The 25,556-nt window shown below is 44.0% G+C and overlaps 1 protein-coding gene across 5 annotated transcripts in view; it reads left to right on the top strand.

The window, feature by feature from the left end:
- Positions 1 to 25,556, top strand: part of LOC118207777 (metabotropic glutamate receptor 4-like) — a 266,491-nt gene that overhangs the window by 122,845 nt on the left and 118,090 nt on the right. For all 5 annotated transcript variants that reach the window (XM_035381804.1, XM_035381807.1, XM_035381803.1 and 2 more), the window contains one exon: positions 14,513 to 14,729. In XM_035381804.1, coding sequence (XP_035237695.1) covers positions 14,513 to 14,729 — 217 coding nt within the window. The remainder of the gene's footprint in view (positions 1 to 14,512; positions 14,730 to 25,556) is intronic.

Below are 25,556 nucleotides of genomic sequence, written 5' to 3' on the forward strand. Positions count from 1 at the left end.
TATCCGGAGGCTAATATCCTATTTGTAAGGAGTAAATGGGACAGCTGATAACATTCAGATTATCTGTGTTCTACGGCCTGTGTCTACTTGCTTGGACCATGCCTTGGAGACTGGGGTCGTGATCCTATCCTGATGCCATTAATGAGAGAATTTTGAACAAGTACAACTTCTTTTTCTAATTGATGCATTTCCTTTGTGATGTGATTATTTTTCATTTGGTTCTTTTTTTGTTATCCATTGCAGCAACTGCTTACACCCCTGTGGCTTGTCAATGGGTCTGTGGCCTCTCAGGCATCTTAAAACGTGACCAGGCAGCAGCTGGTCCAGCGCATCTGTGACATCATCCCATCAGCCTTCCCCTCCTGTCTTCCTGCTGACAACCCCTCGCCTTCCAGCCCTCCTCCATTTTAAAAAGTGCTCACGCAAATGGAACTTTTAGGCAGTCAATACCCCCCGTCTCACTCCTCTTTTTATTTCCAAATCAATACATGAGAAATAGTAACTCTTGTCTGTTTTAGGACAATCTTCAGGGGTACGGAAGTCCATCCATCCTGGATGATACAAGTAGTTCTGAATGGAAAAGATGAAGCTGCTGTTTTGCATGTGAAATGTATCTATTTTGTATAGGCATCAGGCAAACAAATCAAGAAGTACTGCGGCCAGTTAACTGTGATTAAAAAAAAAGATATTTAACAGCCATGGGACCCAGAAGGCACACCGTCTGTGGGAGGCAGTCGCGATGTAGTGTGGAGGCAGTTTGCCCATTGGGAAGATGCCATGCTGCTCTGCTATTGAATCAGATCTGTGTCAAAAGTGTCAAACAGAACATTGTGTCAAGTATCAAACAAGACAGAAAAAAATTACTTGCTAAATTTTTCCTTTTTTATTCCAAACTCAAAAGTCTTAAGGTACTCTTGAAATCAATGTTTTTCTTCGCAATAGTTATTTCTTTGGTCTCAATCAGAAATGTTTTGCTTGATACGTTTGACATAAATCTGTGTGAAAAGTATGATGTTTTCTTTGATGATTCTGACGCGAATCTGATTTCGCAGTAAGCAACGTTGCTGCAACCCAATGTGCAAACTACCTCCGCGCTGCATCATGGAGACCACCCGCGGGCCCCCCCCTTACGGCACTGGTCTGTCAGGGAATTTGTATTTAGAACATTTCTGCCAATCTTGACGGTCTAATATTGACAGCAAACACAATACATTGTTATTGTCTGCTAGATTTTTGATTCATATTGGAGTGCACTTTTAGATGGTGTAACTAAAATCAGCAAAGAAGGAACTGAACAAGGTCAGCATTTGTGCTGCTTATACAATCATACAAAGGTTTTATTTCATAAGATTTGACCTTGCAGTAATGGCTTTCCCATTTTGTACTTTTTGACTGATTCCATCTTCTAGCCTAGCAGCATACATCTTGTCTGTCGTCAAGACTTCTTTGTGGTGGAAAATCAATCTCTCTTTGCAGGGCTGTCTTCTGTAAAACGGTTTATAGATGTTTTTGGCAACACTTAACTAATAATTTATAGCACTTATCAAACCATACGTACAAAGTGCTGTACAATAAAAACGACCAATTAGAAAGTAAATGCATTACTTAAAAGCAAGTCCAAAAAATGTTTTTAAAAGTTATTTAAAAGAGGACACAGGCTTCTGGCAGGTAAGTCCAAAAAGTCTAGGGACCCTGATGGAAACCACCGGTTCCAATTCACGGTCACACCCCCCAATTGATTGAAATCCGTGTGGCTTAATTTTGCACACAGCAGTCAAGACCATACTAGCAGGTCAAGATACGCTTTTCTTATGTTGGGAGAACTTATTGTATACGGTCTGTTGGAAAAAAATCCAGCTGCTGTGCATTCAAAACGTTCATTCACTGGCATCTCTCTTTCAGTGTATTCTGTTGGTAGGTGCCTTTAGCCAAAGCGGCTAGCAAAAGTGTATTTCACACGGTAGGCAGATGCCACAAAAGCTATTTATAGGTACGTTGCAATCATTTAAAAATTGTACTTGTATGCCACCGCAAAGGTACATGCCTCGAGGCCTACAAGATGGAGAGAGAGAAGAATTTGTTTTTCAATATTTAATAGGAACATTGAGCTGTACTCTGAAGATCTTTGAGCATTTAGACATTGGTGGAAAGCGGGGGCAGTGCACTTAACTCACATTTCGATGTTAGAAGCAGGTGAAAAGACCTTCTGTTGGCAGATGCTGTAGCATCTGTCAATGCCAGTAGCCCCTGATCAGCACTGGTGCTTCCTTGAAGCTCGATGCAATGGGTGTCAGAGAAGTGACTTTGATCGGAATGCAGTGGCTTGTTTTTGTTAACTCATTATCTTTGGCACACACCTCTATGGTGCCATGGTCACAATAATGTGCTTTACTCGACACCGGGGCGTGTAATTATGTGCTGTTAAGTGTAAATGTTTTTCTCTCGCACGTTGTGAAAAATATCATTCAGTGAGTTCAAACCAGGCTTGCAGCTGCCAACATTTGCAGTGATTTCCATAACTTGTGTCCTCGTCTTCACAATGATCAGCGTGGGCAGGAATTTCCATGTCTGTGCATTCAAATAGCAAAAAGATTTCATTATTAGCTGCTGTAAATTGCACTTCAGACTTAAATGGGCACATCCACATCGCATTTACAGATTCATGTTGCTAAAAACCTTGACGGACTGTATCTCAGAAACCATGCATGCATCAAGCTAACTCTCCCAGCTGTTAGATTCAGCATTCTCCATCTTGTACAACCCTGTCCTCATAAAATCATGTGGAGCTCCTTGGTGCACTCTAATGGCTCGAATCAATAAAAGGAAACATTAACATTTATTTATTTACATATTTTATATAAATACTACATATTTCTATAATTTGATTGTATGTTTTGTTTATTAGCATGCTTGTTAAAAATTCTCAGGGATCAGCAAGACTGTTTTAAAATCACCAGTGTCTTAATAGTTAAATTATTTCTATTCCATATTTGCACCAAGGCTGACATAATACTTTCATATACAGTTTCATATCAGAGGAGGCGGAGCCAAATTCAGTCCATAGCTTATTGGCCAATGGCCTCATTATGGCCCCAACCAGCCCTGGAAATGGAGCTGTGGTTCAAGACAGGAGTGGACAGAGTGCCTGCCGAATGGCTGTCCTGTCACACAGCCAGTGTGTGATCAGGGGGAAGAGAAATGGTGCGTCTTGGCGGAAAGTCAGTTTCACCTTAGCAAACCTTTCGTGAGACAGACCAATCTCACTTGTCGCTGTCTGCTTTCTGTTTTCTGCTCCAGAGCAAACTTGGCCCAGTCATGCGTCCACAAGCGGTGTCTCACAGCTCCGCGGGGGGCGGGGGGGTGGGAGCGGGAGCGAGCTCCCCATTATGAGAATGTTTGGCAATAATGGAACCAAACTGACAGATGTTAGACCTTACCTGAACCGTTCCTCCTGCTGTGATGGAAGTCGCTGACATCCACAGAACACACCGGGGCTGCCGTCTCACGCGGTGTGCACCAGGACCACTGAACCGGCGGCCTGCTACAGATCTGCTCTTGGCCTTCCTATCATTGAAAAGCAGTCAAAGAAAAAAAAAAACTATTGTTAAAATGTATGAAAAAAAAGTATGAGTAGGCCTGTGTCCAGTTCTACATCTGCCCAGTGTTGGAATACCTCCCCCTAGTGAAACAATACTGTGCGTAAGCTATGCATATTTAAAAAAGAAATTTGAAACATGTACTCTGTTTAAAATGCATCTCACCCATGCATTCTTTACTGTAAAACTAGTGCAATTACACATGTACATACTGGTGTATTTACAATGTGTGTACACATGTAGTACCTTGTGTTTTATGACCTATAAGCACCATTTGTCATTTACAATTTTGAATAAATGGTTGAAGAACCATGGCGTCCAAAGAGTTGGGGCCATTACCTATTCCTGGTGGCTCACATTTCAAGGAGTAGCTGGTTATCATGTGTCTTATATTGGCTGATGGCTTAGACTGAACCCAGCGTAACAGGTGGGAAATGTCACTGTTGTGCCAGGGCGGTCCCCAACAGTGCCAGTCACACAACATGCTCAGTGCTCATTCGATCCGACATCCTCTGCTCCTCTCCTCTTGCCACTGAAATGCATAAACCTGAATGAAATATTTATTACCCAAAGAGATGCTCAACAGCCAAAGGTTTTCTTCCCAACTGGCAGTGCAGATGTATAGTATTTCTGTACACTCTTAATGAGTATCATTAATTCCACATTGATGTTATGCCAAATAAACTCTGCATTTTTAAAAAGCTACAGTTATTTAAAGCCACCGGTGTGAAAGTTAAATCTGCATAAAAAATCATCTTGAAATTCCTGTAGCTGTAATTAAGCATAACTTTTAAACACACCAGAAGTAAAATGCATGTAAATAAACTTGGGGTTCATCTATCAAATCCCATTACCTTTGTTAACCCTTGTGTTTGGTTTGGGTCAAATTGACCCATTTTAAACTTTCAGTAAAAGAGGAAGGACACTTTTGGAGATTTATTTCTTAAACAGCGACTAAGCCATTGAAAATCTGGTTCTTGGTTCTATTTGCTATTCATCTGAATTTGCTTGATGTCTTTTTGCCTATATGGTTTGTTTGAATATGATAAGATAAAGATGAAAAATAATTGAGAATATCAAAACAATAAATAGAAATAATCTACTGCATGAAAACCTTGTTTCTTTTACATTTTTAATCGACAAACATGATTTATGCCCCCATGCCTTCATTATATAGGATTTATATAAATGACATCTTTATCACAAAAATAAATGACACTTTCATTGTTAAATTTGATCTAACAGAAGTAAATGTGAAGTATTAACCATAGAAATATTGTTGCTACTGTTTCAAATAGAAAATTTTGTTATGTATATCCTTTCTCTGTTGCTTAAAAATCCCAATAATGTGCTGGGTATATTTGACCCAGGCTAACAGTTTCACATGTGCTAATAAAGCATTAAAGTAGCCCCTTATGCTCTAATTCTCTCTCATTTTCACATCATGTCCAGTCAAGAAGGGAGAGAAATGACCCAGTCATAGGTTTGGCTTAGCTGTGATTTACCTGTAGATAGATGGTGCTCATACAGTTTTGGTTTTGCTGTGGTTTGCCTGTAGATAGATGGTGCTCATACAGTTTTGGTTTTGCTGTGGTTTGCCTGTAGATAGATGGTGCTCATACAGGTTTGGTTTTGCTGTGGTTTGCCTGTAGATAGATGGTGCTCATACAGTTTTGGTTTTGCTGTGATTTACCTGTAGATAGATGGTGCTCATATAGGTTCGGATTTGCTGTGGTTTGCCTGTAGATAGATGGTGCTCATACAGGTTTGGCTTTGCTGTGGTTTGCCTGTAGATAGATGGTGCTCATACAGTTTTGGTTTTGCTGTGGTTTGCCTGTAGATAGATGGTGCTCATACTGGTTTGACTTTGCTGTGGCTTACCTGTAGGATCCCAACATGCACCACTGCTGAAATATCCCACCATCTCCACTGCTATATCGTTTGTGGACACACAATTGTTACAGATGCACGTGGCCTCCCTTGATTTAGTCTGTACATTCCAAACACAAGACATTGAGTTTTATTCTCTGAGAATAAATGGTTCACCACCAAACTGAACCTTTTAATGGCATTTGGCTTCTTGCAGTCTCCTATAATGTGCTGATTGACCAATGCCCATCTTGCTCCTTTGCACCTGCAGCTTTGCTGTTCTAATCTTCTTCATGTATGTCCAGGTCCAATCAAAGGGGCTGCCTTGGATGATCCACCTTGGCTTTAATTGAATAATTTCAGTTGAAACCATTTTTAATATCCAGTTTAGTCAGTTGCCAATGAATAAATTCTAAAAGATTCTGTCTTCTAGTTGTTTAGTTTTATTGATGCATTAGCAAAACTTTAAAATACAGTGTAGTTACTACAGAAATACTTCATAAAATATATTCCAACTACATTGTACATAAAACATTGAGATGGATCATCAGAAATGTGGAGCTATTAATAAATGGTTTATTAGGGAGGCTAGGAGAAATTCAGTTGTAACGTGCACCATTGAGATGGTAGCGTATAGGCTAATAGCTTAACCTACCTTTAACCTTTAATGAAAAAATGCACTTGATGTTAAGCATTAATAACTACATTACATTCCATAGTGTTGTTATATTTTCAAGTTGCTTATCATGCATAACAATTCTGTTTTTGTATTTCATGATTTAATATTAAGACGTGTTTCACCTATTGTATAGCTGAAGAACATGTGTCAGATAGAACCCTGTTATTCCGGCCTGTGGGGAGAGATTAATGTTAAATGGCTCACGCCTGCTATGGTGAATGGGTCCAGTTCTCTCCTGGCAGAGGTATATTCATCTATGCATCATTTCTCACCCTTTCCCATGGGAACGCCTTGAGGTCCCACTCAGGTCAGAAGTGCACTTAAATGGGGATTACAGATGCACAAAAGCCTAAAGAAAAGAATGCTGTTTATCGGTAGCTCTGCTGCTGAGACACTATCTTGCATCTCAGCCCAGATGAATAGAAATCCCAGATAAGTACATCTCCCCTGGGTGTAATGAAGAATAACTATGAAAGCCTTCCAGATAAACATGGTGACATTGTGAGCGTGAATATTCATCCTGCTCCGGTAATGGCTTTTTGTTTTGGTTTGTATGTCTGCTTTAGTCTGTCTGATACATTTACTGTGTAAGCCATCTATACACAGTAAAACACTCAAAGGCCATAAAACCCCCCTTCAGATTAACCTATAAAGGTTATAATGTGTTTTATTCCAATGGGAACATACAGGTTTTCTTGGCAAATAAAAAGCAAACAAGATTTAGACTTACCATGTACATTAACATGAAAAGCCAATCTTAGAAATGTTTGGTACACTGAGGTAAATACTTTCTTTGGGTTCTTTCCCAGAAAACCACCTTCAGTACCTTTTTAAGTATAGTCGGATGAAAGAACAGTGGAATATTTTAAACAAATGTAACAGCAGTCAGCATCCGGAATGAAAGCTCTCACAGGCCATTCTGATGTTTGCTTTAGTGCTTCAGGAAAAAAAAGGACGGCAGTTATTTCCATAAAACTGTCCAGTTTGGGCACTACAAAGAGTGCTTTGGCGAGGATCATGGGAGTTTTTACCCACCGGGCTTTGATCTTGTTCAAGCATTGGTTTTCTGCAGCTTTCGCTAATGCCCGTTAAGTATGAACCCAGTTCAGCCCTCACATGCCCTCTGCCTTCCAAACTTATTAATATTGATTTTCATTTGCAATTCAGGATCCCATCTGTCACTGACTGGCGGTGTCCTGGCCTCTATCGCCTGGGCGCACAGGGGCCGCGCACCGGGTTATTTATTTTACCTGAAATAAACCGTTCGCTCGTCCTGCTGCCGGCACCTGCCGCCCGTCCCGTCCGGTACCAGCCGGTTAGAGCTGTCCGGAAGACATTCGCGAGATTGTAAACGATAATCGTTTCCAACTTAAGTGCGCAGACTAGAAGCGAGCCACGTCCGGAACGAAGGAATCCGGCGACGCGGCGCAAGATCCACGCCAGACGGCTGTCGATGGAGATTGCGTCCGCCGGGAAAGACGTGTTTAGCCGAGCTTCCTGGAAACAAAGCCTGATTGATCACGGCAGGTGGTGGTGCCGGAAAGGGACTGGGCCCTGATGGCTGCCGTCCCTCGTCAATTCTCTCTCTCCACCTTTCAGGATTTCTGTAACAAAGAACAGTAAATCGAAAGGGGGGGAAGTAAACAGAGCTACCAGAAACGAATCACAAATGCTTTGTGATCTCAGAGTGAAGCATCTTTAAATGCACTGGCTGAACCAGTAAGCACACGTCCTCGATGAGAGTGGATTTTAAATGTCACACATCCAAAGGAGAACATTAGTCTCCCCTCACACACATAAACAATCGTTTATGCTGATAGCTGGCTGGTAGTTATGGTCATATTTTGTTCTGGAGCATTTACGCTTTAGAATCGAGTTTGCAATTGCTTAATGTGGATTAGAGGAGTGTGTGTTGCTGTGAGATGTGTTCTGCTGTCTATTTACATTCAAAAATCCGCACTATACTTGCCATTGCTCTGTTGGCCATCCTAGATAAGAGCCAACTTCAAAATTAATAAATCGTAAATGTAATGATGAGGATAACTAGTTACCATGTAATGAATTGTCCTAAAGAAGGCTGAATACATACCGGAGTCTCCCTGCTTCTTCATCAAATGAGTCTTGCTGAGAGCCTTCCGCAGAGACTCAAGACGGCTCTCGCTTTCGGAGTTTTGTTTTCGTGGAAGGCAGACGGGACCAGAGCGGAGCTCAGCGGCCCGCTCCTCGAAAGCCGTCGGCGGTTGCAGCTGCTCCCGCCCGCTTCCCGCCAGCGACTGATCGCTGCTGTCCACTACATCACAGTCCACTTGAGATCGGTTTTTGGTGGATTGCGGAGGACGTGATTACTGGCGGATGGCAAGCTGTGACAGCTTTTGTGTCAGTTCAGTAGAGTATGTGAGGAGCCCATTTGTAGCCTTGACTTCCCAGTTTTGTCACACTCGTTCCACTTGGGTTCCATGTTTATAAAGGGCACGAATGCACTGTGGGGTCCAGAAAGCCGTTCATGATAAAAAAGTACAAATGTTTTAATGAAACTTTACCTTCCTTAACCCGTAAAAGCAAAGCATGCACAATCCTTGAGCTCCTCTGGGCACTTTTCAAAAGACTTGAGCATTAAATTCAATTGAAATATTTGTCTGAATAGAGCCCCTAGATTTAGATAGCTGTGCTGAATGCGTGTACAGGAGATAAGTATGCTGCCTGGATCTAATGTAAATGACAGTCCTGGCATATTAAAAACACGTGGGCTAATCTTGCAGTATATTCATGTAACCGCTCACTCAGTTCAAAGACCTCATTATGCTCTTTGACTGACAGCCCTTTGCCATGTCGAATGTTTATTAGGGAAGGTAATAATGATGGCAGAACCAGAAGACTGGGATTAACAGCTGCCCTTGCACCGTGCTGCACATACACAAGGGCTTATCTGTGTGGAGGCCATGATTACCATGGTTTAAAATCCCATGTTTTTTTTTTTTATAGTACCGCCGTACTGTGCTAGCTATGTCATTATTTATTTACCGAACAATTTGTGTTGTCGGTAATTAATAAAGCAATAAGCCGCTTATGTATTTGGCTGTTCAGGTTACATGCGCGACAGGGCAATGGCGTCTTCCGCGTTCTTCTCCACGCGTAGCCTATTAACACTGGGGATGTTTGTGACAGAGGTGCGTTGTGGCAGGTGGCCTCCCGGTTTGGCCTGGGAGCGAGCAGCTGTCCCTCGCCGAGCGGGGGGAGGGCCGTCTGTCTGCTCGGCCGGCCGGCCGGCCGTCCGCGCACGTGATGACCTTTTCCTTTAATTTGCAGTTAATCCGGAGAGCGGCATTAACATATTAACACAGTGCCTCGTGTCACATCTGCTGCACGGAATTAGATGCGCGGTCGCCGCTCATTTGCATAATTTAACCGATACGTGGTCGCCGGGCGAGGAGACCGACGAGGGAGAGGGGCCGCGGGCCGAGGGGAGGGCGCGTTTGTCACGGCCGCGGTGGCATGCGAGTGCCGACAGGGCTATCGATCGCGGGGGAATCTCTGAGCGGGAGGGCGCCCCGCTGATCCTAGATCAGTGCTTATCTTCACAGAAAAACCGTGTGGCTTTGCAATCGGCTTCAGCAAGCTGATCTTGGATCAGTTGTTTTTAGTGGAGGGGATAAGCTGTTTACTCTTTTCTGAATCACGCCATTAAATATCACCTCCTTTGGAAGGGTCACGCCTCTGATCCTCCTCTTGGCAAACACCGCCAGCGCTGCATGAAAGCAGCATTGATTACCTGCAGCACACATCTGATGATGGAACACCTTCCGCTGGCCCGTGGGGTCACACTGCAAATTATACGGAGGCCTTCGACGGCTCTGCATCTCACACCTTATTTACGATGTGGAAATTAGCGGATGCCCATAGACGTCCGCTCCCCCCTTCATGCATTTTGCAGATTTAGAGTTACCTTGCAGCCAGCAGCTTGACAAGAGGTGACTGTTTTCATCCAGCCAGTGACCCGTGTCTTAAATTAAATTCAGTAACACCCCCTCCCACCCCCCCCCCCCCCACCCCCCAGGATTACAAGTGGCCACTCTTTCCTTAGAGCCGTGGTCGTTACCCCCCGGTCCTGGAGAGCTGTAGGGTCCGCCGGTTTTCGATTTCAACTTTAAAGTCCCACAGAAACCGTGCGAGGGGAGCTAACCATGCGGTCAATGCCTTTAATCAACAGAGCGCCGAGTAGCCGAGCAGCCGAGCATGTGGCTCTCCGGGGCCAGGGCCGCCGCCGCCCTGGTTTCAGAACGGCCATGCTGTTCCAGTAGTTTGAGGATGCGAGGCCCAATGAGCGCTGTAGTGCGTGCGCCAAGCCTGACTGGCTGTCGCGGCTTCCCACAAGGCCTCCGATCCCACGGGCTCTTTATACAGCCAATCAGCGGATCCTAATCAGACAGCTGTGTGTGGCACAAGAGCATCTGGAAAAACTCTGGGCCTCTTCAGCTGGCTCATATTTGGATGTGACGTATCTCGATAGTTTTTCTTCTATTTTCTCAACACTCTTGAAAATATTATTTAAAATTGAGGCCACACATTAAAATATGAATCACAAAGCCGGAGCTAGTTGGCTAGTTGCCAGGTTTCTTGGAATCTGTAATTGAAACTGAATTCTTCGGTCCATTTATTAATATTTACGCTGCGATAATATCCATTTATTATTTATCCAGGGTGTCTTATACAAGATGTGGAAAGTAAAAATAGCAAAATTAGGAAGCACAAGTAAAAACCAATAGTCCATGTGCGCCTACAAAAACTAATAAGGGAAAACGGAAATTGAATTATAGCATTATAACACACATTACCTATTCAGCAAGTCCAATATTAATCACACATGCTGAATGCCTATTATCACAATATTTTTTTCTGTCAAAAGCACGTCCTGTCAAATGTACAGTAGAACCTCTACTATGTAGTATTCTACTTCCAGGAATGTTCTACTTCCCTGAATTTGGGCTGAATTTCCCTGTGACCTAAGCAACTGGCCCACCACATACCTCTCCCACAGACTCACAGGTGCAGTGAGGGAATTAAAAAAATATATGTATTTAAGAATAATAATAGTCGTGACACAAAAAATCAAAAACATGCCCAGGCTCGCAGGTTCAAACATCCCCCGCTGATCGGGAGCTTAGTAACCAAATGTGCCACTAGCCTGACTCAGAATGCATGTTGTCACACTTTCATATTGTTGTAGATTCGTGAAGACAATATACAAAATGTTCGTTTTTCGTTGAAAACAGCGTCTGCTGTAAAGTCGTCCGGCCAGAAGGTGGGGCCCTACAGTTGTAAAATAATAAATTAAATGAATTGACTTTAAACAACAAAAATATTGTACTAATTAGTCTCCTACGTTGTCTTTGGGGTGCTACTATGTGGAATGTTCTACTTTGTGGAACCACTGATTCCCCAAGGGTGTCACATAGTACAAGCTCTACTGTGTTTGTATTACAGTAGCAAACATTATTTTAACTCATGTTGGTTTTGCAAACCCATGCATGCTTCCCACTTTAATGTTTAAAGCAACAGCAGTAGCGCAGTGTAAAATTAATTCTTGTATTAGTATGCAGTGAAAGGGGGGTGGGGGGGGAAGCCTGTGGTGTTTACCACCGTACAGCTAAATCATAATGTGTAATCACTGTATGCTTGGTGGAAACTTAAAGATGTCCCTACACAACCTGTGATGTGTGGAAGAATTCTCTGTGATCAAGTCCAGCTGTTGACTTAACTGTAAGCCAAAGCCAGCGTTCTTTAGCATGTCAGCTCCGGTTTTCTGTCCTCTGCATGCCAACACATTTGACTTATTGTCCATAGGAGACCTGCTATTAAAGTATGCATCAGCATAAAAAGGGCTTTTCGGATTTTATATCTTAGCATGAAACACATTATTGAATGTCGTAAAACATACCCATTTAACTCTAATGTGCTCAGCGGAGAAAATACAGCAGACGACTCCCACTACATTCACTGCCCTCCGTAAATCCAGAATAACTGGCGTGGGCAAGAAGTGAAATGAGTTATCAAGTTTTTTAAATCTGCTCAGTTATGAAAAGGCTTTCACATGGAATCTTATGCCATCAGCTGGGATGAATTGCCCTTTGGAAAAGACATACTTCTGCATCACATTTTCACTTACTGCTAACACACACCTGTGTAAACACACATGCACTCACACGTGCTCTCATACGCGTACTGTATACTCATGCGTCAACTAACAATGAGTGCATGAGCACGCAACTAATCTCACTACACACTTACAAAATTTAAGTTATATAAATATAAATTAAATGGCAAGGCTGCATTTCGTAAGAAAAATAAACATTAAAACATTGTCCTTGAAACTTAAATTGAACAGCCCCATCAGGTCTTAAACAGAAAATGCTCAGTAGCTCATAATGTTTCTTATAGGCCATTCAGTACCTTTATATGCATTAAGTATAAGGTAAATGCACAGCACACTGTCAGATTACTGTCCCCATCACCATTGAACAACAAATCCTGCGTGTGAAGGTATTTCATCCCAGATATAATTACGTAAAGCTTCAAAAATCAAGTTATGCACTGGGAAAATTAATTTACATAATAAGAGATTTTCTTAAAGCATGGGACTCGCACATGGCATGAACTGAATCGCCTCCTAAAGCTCATTCCACTGCTCTGTAACTGCACTGTCCTCTTAAAGGCATTTCATTTGCACTTTCCAGCTTTCTGAAAGGTGGCGCCTGGATGAATTCGAGCTTTATTACGAGTATGCCCAGAGGTTTATGAAATGTCCCGCTGGCCCCCGTAAACACATGAGTAACATTTAAACGTGCAAAAGGCTGCAGTGGCACGCGATGAAATGCTCTCCGCTCGCATATGCTGAAGATGAACAGTCAGGCGATCCAAGTGCTGTGAAGTGCAGTGTTTATTGCTTCAGGACGTTCTGCTTTATGGATCACTAAAAATAAAGCAGGGACGGTTTAGGCAGTTGTATAAGCCTGTCTCAGGGGAGACTGGAAAATAAACACATTTTACAAACAATTTTGTGACATAATTACTGTCACTACAAAGCATAATAAGTTTGAGATCGTCAAGACTATATATATATACACACTTGCAGTGAGCGCCATGTTTGGGACAGGCCATTTGCAATATCTGAGCTCACCAGTGTTCTCTTTCTTCTTAATGATGTTCCCAACACTTGATTTTGGTAAGCATAAGGTTTAGCCTCTGTTTTTTGTCTGTTTTTTCATATTTCTCAGCCTCATAATGGCCTTTCATTGGCACAACTCTTCTAATGCTGACAAACACCAGTAACAGACTCCAAAGGCAATCAAAAGCCTGGAATCGAGACTAGATCCTGAAAGCTCTCTTACGTTTGCAGTAGAGAAGCAATTGAACACACCTGACTCCTCAGAAACACATGTGAAGGCATTTGTCCCAAACATTAAGGCAACCTGAAATGGAGAGGGCTATGTATAAAAAGTGCCGTTGTTTCTACATGGATAAAACCAAAATGTATTGAAATACCCTTTTATTAAAAGCTGAGACTCTTTAACCACCTATGATTTTTTAAAATTTCAAGTCTATAATTATGGGGTACAGAACCAAATCAAGAAAAAAAAATATATGGCTTTGTCGCAAAGATTATGATATAGACATGCATGTTATGTAATTCATGTGACATGTTTGATGCCTGTTGAAGGAGTGTTTCCTTACACACAGTAATGGCAGAATTGACAGTAATACTGAAATGGTGTAATTTACTGATCTGGGGTTATTAGGAGAAGGCCATACAGTGAGTGCTAGGTGAGAGAGTGTTACGTGGCATTAAGGCACTGTGGCCAGTGTGTGGGGGAAGGGAAGCACAGTCGCCTTCTTTTTCCCGCTCATCGCTGCTTGTATGGTGCATTCTTTGGTCACAAAGAGACGTGAAAATCTTTTCCTATTGTGACAAATTTAACAAGTAAAAAATGCCATGGGGTTAATATGTTTGGTTAATGGTATTGTCATTATTTTACTGTTGGCCTCTGACACATTATTCCAGCAGCTCCATAATGATCCCCTGACACCTTTAAGTGAATTGCGCTAACCTCAGTTAATATCTCTATGTATCCTTGGCCACTGATTGCTCTCTGAGACATTTTTTTTTTGGCAGTAATGGCCACTAGTTTCACAGCAGATGTGCCTGTGGTAGATGTCAGCTGCAGATCACCCCGGGTCCCAGCTGTGATCTGAATGAGGGGGCAACCAGTGGCCACTGCCTGTCAGTTACAGTATGTTACCGCTGGTAATTAATACCCGTACCTGAGATGCTAACCGCCTCTCTCTCTCTCCCTTCCTCTCTCTCTCTTCACAGATCCCCCAGGTGAGCTACGCCTCCACGGCGCCCGAGCTGAGCGATAACACCCGCTACGACTTCTTCTCCCGCGTGGTCCCGCCCGACACCTACCAGGCCCAGGCCATGGTGGACATCGTCAAGGCCATGCGCTGGAACTACGTCTCCACGGTGGCGTCCGAGGGGAACTACGGGGAGAGCGGCGTGGACGCCTTCATCCAGAAGTCCCGCGAGGACGGTGAGTGCCCCTCCCCCCGACTTCAGCGCCCGTGTGTCGCTTTTTCAACGTTTCTGTGCGTCCACGCCGAAGAGTTACAGCTCTCGTCTGCCTGTGTGAGAGCGTGACGGGGCGTCTCTAAGCGTTTGTGGGAAGCGCGGTTAAAAACGTCGATGAGAGAGCCGCCGGTTTCTGCCCCGGAGCGGTGAGGTCGGGGACCCCCAGCCGCGCCTTTTGTGAGCGGCTGACTGGCGCATAATGGAAGCGGACATCGCCCGCACGCTTCTCCTCCGCCGTGTACTTTTCCTGTCACCGTCTCGTCTGTGCCGGCACAGAAACACGCCTCCCTCTTAGAGGCCATTTTTCGACCAGTATGCAGGCGTGCGGGGTGCCGAGCCGCTTCAATGAGGCTCTGAAGCTTCTCAGAGGAAGAGAGGGGTTGTCATGGCGAGGTGTGAAGGCATTCCGAGCCACGCCTCCAGGCTTTTCTCCTCTTCAGCCAATCAGCGCGGGCCACTGCATCGTCCCTGTTCATGGCCCAAGGAACAAAAACTTGTAGGACAGACATAGCAGCCTTGCGAATACCTTTGCCCCTGTTTGATCTGGGGTCGCCGTACTTCCATTACGACGAGTAATTTTATCCTCCGTGGGTGTTTTTTTTTTAATCTTAAAAGCGAAGTGCACGTCGTGTTTTATTTTCACGGACTCCATCAAGAGCCATCCGGAGACACCAGCCCTTTTATATTGTCTTTGAGGTGGCTTGTTATCTGAGGAAAATATTGTTGCCGGGGGCAATGGCATAAAGCTTTGAAAATTAATATGATTTGTGTAATACACAGAGGCATTAGTTCAGCGAATGCTGTTCAAGGTCTTGCGTACAGGACTGTGAACTGTTGGGGTGAGGTTTTGTGTATATTTTTTTTTTTAAGTAAAACTCCTCTCTGTACTGAGCACCATGAGTGGCAGGCTGTATATTGAAGCGGTGGAAGCTGGTTCTGTGAGCTTATGGTGGCATGTGGTGTCCTCAATTATTCGGTGTGACGAGGGGGAGGGGGGAACAAGGCCTGGACCTCTTCCCATTTTTGTGTGGAAGCCAGGGTTTCCCTCTCAGAGGGTGAGTGACACCGGAATTGCAAATCCCCGAACATGCTGTAAAATGGAATTTGGCCGCATCGCACCTGCCAACCAAGTTAGGAGTCAATTCTGTTTCAGTTCAGTCAGTGCAGGAAATGAATTGAACCTTGCGAAGTGAAAAATGGCCATAATGCTCTGAGTATTTTTCAGTTCACTCTTTGATTTTCAATTCATTAACCAAATTGAATGAATTGAAATAGAATTGACCCTAACTTTGTTGCCAACACACCAGAGAGATGAAGGGTGTTAAATGGGGCCTGCCCAGTCGGAGGGCTGTCCCTGTTGGTGTGTGTGTGTGTGTGTGTGTGTGTGTGTGGTGTCTGTGTGTGTGCACGAGCGTTTGTGTCAGTCTGTCTGTGGATGGAGGGATATGTTGGCCCACTCATCCTGGCTCCTTGGCAAGAGGCCATTTGCAAATCCAAATTATCCTCTCTTCTTGCTATAGTGGCCGAATACCCGTTATAGATTCCCATTGGTGCAATTCAGCACACTTATACATTGAAATGTGCCAGAACGTCAAGGGAAAAATTTACCTTTTGAAGCCAAACACCCCCCCCCCCCCCAAAGAAAAATGGCCCGGAAATGAATAGCCACCATGTTCTCGTGGTGAATGAACACATTTCTTGTTTAAAATGCACTTGCGTGGTTGCGCCCCTGACAAGGATATTGTGGGAAATGATTGATTTGACGCCTTGTTGTTCCCTAGCAAACCCCTCAAGGCTATTTATCTTTGTCACGAACCTCGGCTCAAACCTAGTATAGATTGACGAGCTGAAATAATGTTGGCAACGTCAGCTGAGAAACAGGTGGGTATTGGTTGACGCCATGGGGGAGAATAAATTAATTAGTGAAAAAACTCACTTTTATTGAATAAATACTTGATGTCAGTGAAGAAATGCCTTCATGAAATGCTTGTATACATTAATATTCACCTGTGGCAAGGCAATGATCTCTTTTCATTGCACAATCAAACACTATATATCTTTTTAGATGCTGAGTGCATGTGTGTGTGAGCGCTTGTGCATCTGTGTGTTTGTGTGTGTGCACGTGTGTGTGTGGGAGTGCATGTGGGCGTCTGTGTGTGTGTAGGTGCACCTGCGTCTGTGTGTGTGTGTGTGTGTGTGTGTGTGCACGTGTGTCTGCGTGTGTGTGTGTGTGTGTGTGTGTGTGCACGTGTGTGTGTGTGTCTGTGTGTGTGTGTGTGTGTGTGTGTGTGCACGCACGTGTGTGGGTGTGTGTGTGTGTGTGTGTATGTGTGTGTGTGTGTGGGTGCATGGGCGTACGTGTGTGGGTGTATGTGCGTACGTGCTCATCTCTGTGACCCATAGCTGTTCTTTATTCTGAAGTCTTTTTTTGGCTTCATTCTGAAGTGTGAAGAAAGACACGTGTCTCCTTGAACCTCCTTGCCCTCCTCCCTTTCCCGGCTGCTGTGCTTTGTGCTCTGTGTTCTGATCCTCAGCGGGGCGGCCTGCCCGTCTCTCACAGCGCGCTGCCAGGCCAGCGCAGGCAGCGGGGAGATCTCACCTGCCCCTCTTTCAATATTCCGCAGACTCGTCTTCTCCAGGAGGAGAATGAGTGACTTCTGCCTTGAATGGAGGACACGGAGGATGTGCGGTCATGTTTTTGGGCCTTGTCCTTCACCGTTGAGGCCCTTGTTTTCCCCGCCCCCTTGTATGCTGCAGCGTATTACGGGACCTTTGACACCATCGATCAAAAGTGGCTGCATTGTCGTGTTCTAGCAGGCGAGGTGAGGTTAATGACCTCACATTCTAAACGGAACATGAGAAAGCGCTTTAACCAAACTCTTTTTATTTGACTTTAGAGTTGCGGCATTATATAATTTACTTTTGAATATCTGTGGGCCTGTATAATACATTTTTGAAAGGTTTTGAGATCTTTGCAAGGCTACGCATTTTAACTGGAAGGGAAGAGTGAAAGAAAGTAAAAAAAGAATGAATGACCCTTCCTTTGTACAGATGTACAGACACACCATACAAGCTCAAATGTGGACTGAGCAAATAACAGAATAGCGCAGCAAACACCGCAAGTTTCTCAGTGTGAATACAACTACCAGAGTTTACTTTTACCCCACATTCACTTAGAGTTAAAATGACTCTAACAGAGTAAATTTTACACTGCTGTAACAGCACTCTGGTGGAACTGCTGTTTCTGGGTATTGGGGGGAGGGGGGTCTGGAGGGAATTAGCAGTAGTGTGTTGGTGATCACAGGATGGTGGAGCAGTATTGAGCTCAAGGCTGTATGTCAGGGTTCAGGCCCTCTTGCCTCCCCCCCTCTGGGTTAATAAACCCTCCCTGGTCTGAGCAGGCTGTGTAATGGAACTGGACCAGAGTTAAGCTCCCTTACAACAGATGGGCAGCGACCAGTTCTGAGGATAATCCAATTCCACTGGCTGCTGAAACCAGCAAATGATATAGTCCCTATACCAAGACATGGGCTTGGAAGCCTGTGCACGGGGGGAGGTGAAATATCGTTCTGAGCCGAGAGATCATTGGCCAGAACTGAGAGTAGGTTGCTGATTGGAGGGAAGAGCAGTAGCTCAGGGGGGCTTCCAGAAAATGTGGGGTATAACTCAGAAAGGGGAAAAAACGAGAAGATGATGGGGGGGTGGAAGTAAGGAGAAATCAAGAAACGACAAGAAGAGATGGTAAGAGCTGGAAGGAGAATTACAGAGCGCACACGCATGCGCACACACACACACACACACACGCACGCGCACACGCGCACGCTTGCATGAAAGCGTGTCACATTAAGGGGAGTCTTGCGTGTCTCCTTACTGGGCGCCTTACTTTGGGGCTTCGCCCTGCCCGGAGCGTGGCGCAGCCGGTGCACGCACACCCCCCCCCCCCCCACCCCGCTCCTCCCCCCCCACCTCCGCACCCACACACAGCCCTCTGACCCAGCCTGCCGCTGGACGTGATCGCCACAGACAGGCCTGTCAGTCTCCGGGCCGCCGCGCCTCCCCTGCCTCCCGGCTGATCCAGGGAGAGAGCGCAGAACTCCCGGCTCCGCGTGGAGCCGGTTTAGAAGCTAAACCTCTTTGTTATGGGTCAGGCCCTCCAACCGCAAGCGCTCTACCGACAGCGGGCTTCACGCGACCTCCTGGCTTTTTTTTTGTCGCCGGATGGCTGAAGGGACAGAATGCTTAAACCGCTGCGTTCGGCTTGGCTCGCGGACTCCCAGGCCGATCGCAGCCCCTGTACAGCCCAGTGTGCATCGACACATCGGAGCCAATTTCAGAGACGCAATTAGCACGTCCATCAGGTTAACAGCGTACATCGGCAGACAGCCACACCGGGGCATTGTGGCATTTAGAAGGAACGCGCAACAACAGCAGTTAAACCTCCATTACCGCTTTGGCACGGCGTTGAGCATGAAGGGCGGAGGCAGTCCAGCAGCCCCGTTAATATCCAATAAAGCACGACATGTCCAATTAGCATCCCGCTCACCCGAGCTCAAGTGCTGACGTTCCCATTTGTGTGAAATTTCGAAAAGGTCCCTGCGTCAGAGATGCCAAGAGCTAAGCTGTTGTGCAGCGCCTTTTAATGAAGCAGTTTGCGCTGTCGTTTAGAAACGGTGGACCGTTTGTAAATCTTTACTAAAACTCCATTTTGATGGCCAGTAGCAATGGTTCTAAAGCTGGTTAGACTACCTGCTAGCAGTATCTTACAACAATGGCAGTGCTGTTTTTTTGCAATGCAAACAATGTTTTTTTGTGAGCTTTTTTGACTTCTGAATTGTGCCAAAAATATTTTTTGAATCCAGGCTAGAATGCTTTACTGTGCTTTTTGCCAAGTAAAACAAAAGACACTGATATCCTCCACAAAACATGAAACCCTCAGGATTCAGATTGTGAAATAGCCAGAATTACAACTATTTGATAAATATGAAGATAAGTTCAAATGCAACAGCAGCAATCTAAATTGTGCTGGAAAAGTGGAAAAAGATTGTCCTGCACCGTGCACAAGCTCCCATTTTGTCACAGTTTTACCACGCCTTTAAATGTGTGTTTTAATTGTTAATGAAAAGTTAATTGGTGTCTGTGTTTGCGGAAGAATGCTCATTTCATTGCGTTCAAATGGAAGCTGAATGGCCATAAACAGTGACTCATAAACCACGGGCGGCAGCTATTGGCCGTGCTGACATTTAGCCGCTTATTTGAATGCCTCATCGTATCTGCGCGCCTCCAGCCATCTAAATGAATGAGCATGACTTCATGGGCTGCTGCAGACATCAACACCTGTCTACCTCAGCATGCACATATCAACAGAGTGAGAGTGTGTTTGCTCTCTGTCATGAAGCGATTATCGAGGGTCAAATATATCATTAAGTACCATTGGGCTGGAATGCATGGAACAAAAAAAGTGAAAATACAAAAGATTGTCTCTACTTATGTATTCGTCCATTAAATATGGTTTGTTTTCGATCAGCTTGCTGTTGGCCTGCAAGAGAAAGGATAGTAAATATGGAATGTATTATCAAACCACTGTCATAATACTTGATGAGACTGATGTCAACGGATGGAACGTTTTAGATTTTGCTGTCAGACCTGCGGCTCCTCCCCGCTCGTAGTCTCACTCCCACTTCTGATTTTTGGTGGTCGCCCAGCCTGGGTCCGGCAGCCTTTACCGCGGGGCAGCTGCTTTGTGTTTTCCCGGCTCTTGCATTCAAACCCGGGCCCAGGGGTAGCAGTGCGTCCGTGGAGCACAATGGCGCGGGCCTTAGCGACCGGCTGATGAAGGCATTGTGGATAATAAGGATAATGAGGCACCGCTCGGCTCCCTGACGGGTTCCGGTTTGAGAGCCGCCAGCCTGGCCTCGCCCCGGCGCCCGGCACTCCACAATCACGGCTCATTACGGCTGAAGGCCGGCCGTTTGCTCCGGGACCGTACACACCTGTGTAGGTGCTGCTCGTCTGTGAGCTCGTCTGTGAGTCTGAAATAAAGTACGTGCGAAACGTTTGTCGCCATTGTCATTTTCTAGGTATTTATTTCAGGTTATTGTGGGATTTGAAGTGTGGCAGTTATATTTTTAGCACTTTTTTAGTGGAGAATTTTATGTCACTTTGGATTGATTCAGTTTCTGGAGCTGTTGTGTTTTAAAAAAAGGGGTTGTCCCTTTGGGAAAAGTGTGCAGGATAGTAACCTTTTCAAAGGTAGGAAGCAAATAAAAATATGGTAGATATAATTTTATGAAGTCATTTTATGGAGGTTTTTTTCTTTGATGTTCTGCTCTGTACTTCTATTCTTGGTTTTATAAGGTGGAAATAAGTTTTAGATTAGAAATTCTTTGCACTCTTAAATCCCTCCCTCCAAAAGCCAATGTCATTAAATTTAATGACTGTCCTATTTGGCTTTGACAGCTTTTGGTAATTAAATAATGGTTTTACAGTGCTTTATTAGCTTTAGTTGTAGTATGCTATTAAACATCTATGAATTGTTACTCAACATTTATAACACCATTTATAACCAAATGGTGGAACCTATAACCTAACTTAATCAAAAATCCTTGCACACTTGGTGTTTCTTTGTGTTTGCTCAGAAATGAAGTTTTCTCTTTGATGTTTAAGTGCTGAGAGGATGCAGTTAGCACAAGATAATATTTGCTCATTTATCAAGCAGCCGTGTCTTCAAAGATAAAACTTTTGTAAATCCCTGGGGATGCAGTCAATGTTTTCCTCAGCCAGAATGCTTAGCTCTCCCTCTTAAAGGATCCTGATTCTGAAGGATCTTCTTCCTTGTCACTTCGTCTGAAGTTGAAAATGCTCTGGTGTAGAACACTGTTGTGCTGTGCGTCTATTCTAAGCCTGGCTGTCGGGGGGGCTGCGCGTCTGAGTGGAGGGGTGCTTGTGACTCTGACGGAGCAGCACGCTGGCCCTGCAGCGCACCCCCTGTCCCGTGTCCCTGGCCCAAATGATGGGCTCTGATGAGATGTGGGTCCTCATGGAGGCTCACCCACAGGGCAGTGCCCTTAACCTTTCATGTACCGAGTTACCTGCCACAATTCTGCCAGGTCGCATTTCCTTGCTCAACGTGTTCACAAGATTCACCCCCAAGCTGGGCAGAACCCCCACCACACATACACACACACAGAGACCACCCCCACCACACGCCACCGTGCCACCGCTAGACAGCGGAGTCCTCTTACCGTTCATCCGCTCGCATGCATTTGTTCACCTATTTGCTTCCTGATTAGATCTCATACCATTTCCCCTCTGATTGTTTTAGAGTGATCGCTCTTGCAGGAATATCCCATTCATCATCTGATACTTGTATCTGTAGCCCATATTTGCTTTATTAGGCCAGTCATTACATAGATACAAAGCAAGTAAACAAGAGCACTTAAGGGGTAAGAGCCAATCGGCTTTTAATTATTATTAGTGTACGTGTATTCTGCCCTGTAGATCTGGATAATAGACAATGCAAACTGGGTAACATCCTCTCGGATGTACACTGGAATTTTATTTTCTGCATAGTCACAGTGAAGCTAATGTGCTTCTCATTCAGATACACGGGGGAGGGACCTGTTGGATGAAAAATCTCTTTTTCAGGGATCGTTCGGAGAAGCAAGTTCTACTTCTCATTTGTGTGACATCTTTTCTCGAGCAGAGCAAAGCAATCACTGACTGTGACCTACTTCCTGCACCCTCCAGTGTGTCGCATTCCGTAGTTTTGTGTTGTAGTGTGCCTTCCTTCCCTCTTTCCGTATAGACTTCTAACTGCAGTCAGTTCCCCAGTGCATGGTTTGCTTTCAGCTCTCTATTAATTATGTGAGATTGCTCAAACATCCCACTGAATGATTCAAGCACACATTGTAGCAGTTTGTTTATATAATTATGTTCTCGTGGCTTAATTGGTAGCCACGGGGGGTCTGCTGTGTTACCGAGGCACTTGCGTTGCGTCTTGTGACTAGGCGACCACAGCGATCGACGCTGGAATTGGGGACCAGTCTAGAGTCAGTGATATCCTGGGGCTGCTCTGTCCAATTTTAGATGATTACCACCCGTCTGACTACAGCTTTATGCACAGAGCAGAGTATGTCCTGTGGTCTGTTGCTTGAAGCACAGTTGTAAGGGCTCATGTTTAAAAATACATTTATTCTGAACTGCAGTCCACAAAAACTGACAATGACCACAGGCGTTGGTCATATTCCATCGTTTTATTGAACTATTTAATGGCTGTTTAGCATTAAATGAGTGCTGCCCATTTATTTTCATCCTAAATAATTGAATACTAAATACTCAATACCATCCATACCAAGGTTTTGCAATGATCAAAAAAGTTTAATTACCAAACTGTGAGTGAAGAAAAAAAACATTTACCATTTAACTATTTTTAGTTCATGTTAATTGTTGATTTTATTATAAAATACACACGACAAGATTTATAAGTTTCTAGGTCTAGGCTTTCTTGGAGCAGCATCCTGTAATTAACAAAAGACACATTTTACAGGTGGTGAAAGGTAAAAATATTTCAGAAAGCTTCAATGTGTTTTAACAACACGGACAACAAAAATGCCTGTTTAATAAGTTATTTTCAGCCAATTACAAAGCCACTTTAGAAAAGACATTGTCATTTTTTTACAATGTGCTGCAGACTTGATTTTTCAGTGTGGTAGAATTGTTAAAATTGAAATTCTCTTATTAAATACACTAACCACATTTACATGTATGAGTACTAGATGATATATTTATGCCATAATAAAATAAAAATAAAAACAGCTGCAGGACAATATTCAGCTTTGGTTAAAATCATTCAGTGGCAAAAACCCCTCCCTCAAAATCCTGTTGTGTAGGCTCTCGTATTGTGCAGGCTCTCGTGTCACAGGGCCACACATGCTGACTTTCATGGCATTTTTTTCTTGTTTGGTGAGCTAATCTTTCCTGCCAGAAGAACTGCAGTGCGGACCATGTCTCAATTAAAACCGGAAACCCATTGTTTTCTGTTGCCTTTCTCAAGTATGGGTTTTGTTCCCGAGAGACCCTGGGGGGTACCGGTTCGCGGGCCTGAAGCAAACTCATTTCCTGCCGGGCTCGAGCGGGCCGCCTCATTTCGAGCCGACCCGGGCGTTTCCAGAACGGATCGGTACCGCTGCAGCAGGTCCGGCTGAAGAAAGCTACTGCTTCAACTGAGCCACTGCTCCAAGCAGCATGTGTGCAGCACACTCATTTTTTTCCCTAAATGAAATGTGAAATGACATGGAAGATCTGGGACAAAGGTTACTCCCTGGGAGAAATGATGCCAGTAGAAAGCGCTGAAGAAAAAAAAAGTAGAAGTAGAAGTGAGAGAGAGAATAATTTGTGACGCGTGGCCTGCACACGCCTGCTGCTGATAAATCTGGTGCTATTTACAGTGCTTTGCTCAGGCTTGATGGCATCATCGTATTTTACATCTCCAGTGGCGATAAAACTTACCTCAAAAAATATGACTGATCATGAAAGAAATTTTTGCCCTCCCAAAGAATGATGAACTGTCCTCCCCTGTGAGAATAATGTAGCTCTGAAATTTACCATAAGGGGTGGTTTCCCATTACACACTACGACCTTCATATGAACCTGGTAATTGGGTTATTCAGATTCGGCTTTAGATTTCACATACATTTAAAGAATGCTTTATTTGGTTCCCTTTGAGTTTGCATTTCCTGTTGCAACTGTAGAGGAGCACAGCCCCCCCCCCCCCCCCCCTCCGTGTCAAACATGGTAAAATTATCCCTAAATCAATTAACACAGGATATATGAATTGGAGATGTGGACTAAGATTCCTGGGCACTCTTTGCCCTGTGTTGGGTTGTCCTGGGGCATGAGATATGTCTGTAATAGAGCAGCTACCTACAAGATAGAAATAGTTTCCCCTCTCTATATACCCTACACACACACACACACACACGAACATACAAGTACCACGCTACTGTTTTATAAGATCTCCATATTGATATGTTTATGACTCCAGAGAATGTGTTTAATTACTCACTGAACGGTTTGTAATTAAAACAAATACACCCACTGTTGTTTATCTCCCCCAGAAAATAAACTCTTACTTGCATTAAATACCACACCCATGTAAACATGATTCAGTATAGTACGCCACATTTCAGTGATAGTGTCACATGACTAGGTAACTGTACAGATTCTTCTGCCCAAAGGTGACCACTATCCAGTGACCAGAGAACTCTGTAGCCAAAACAGACTTTTGGCAATATCTCCCGAAATATTTATTAAACTCTCCCTCCATTCGTTGAAGATAAAAATAAATTTTGTTTAACCTGAAATATGTTGTTCAAGCTCGATGCATCTACCTAAAAAGTGTTACATTTTACCCTGTGTTAGGTTTTACCCCGCTCTCTCTTATGTGTCTGCAGTTGTGCATGTTATTTCAGCCGTTTCGCACATGAGATCTATTAATTTAATAAATTAATGTTTTAAAAACACTGCTTTTTTCAGTTTTCTGTGATTTTCAACAACTTTACCGTGACTAACTTTAGCCAATATTTTCTGACAAACGCCCATCCTTAAGTATATAGCCTATATTGTTATTGTTTTTATTGTACACTATGTAGGCAATAAATACAGAAAAAAAAAGCGTTTCAATAGTCTGGGAAACTGAAAATTTCCACAGATCAATATAAATGATTCAAACATTAATCAAAAATTAAATATATTGTAGGCTAAAAAGTCCAGAGGTGGAGTTTTAATGTGA

This window comes from Anguilla anguilla, chromosome 11 (genome assembly GCF_013347855.1).
Source record: "Anguilla anguilla isolate fAngAng1 chromosome 11, fAngAng1.pri, whole genome shotgun sequence".
NCBI lineage: Eukaryota > Metazoa > Chordata > Actinopteri > Anguilliformes > Anguillidae > Anguilla > Anguilla anguilla.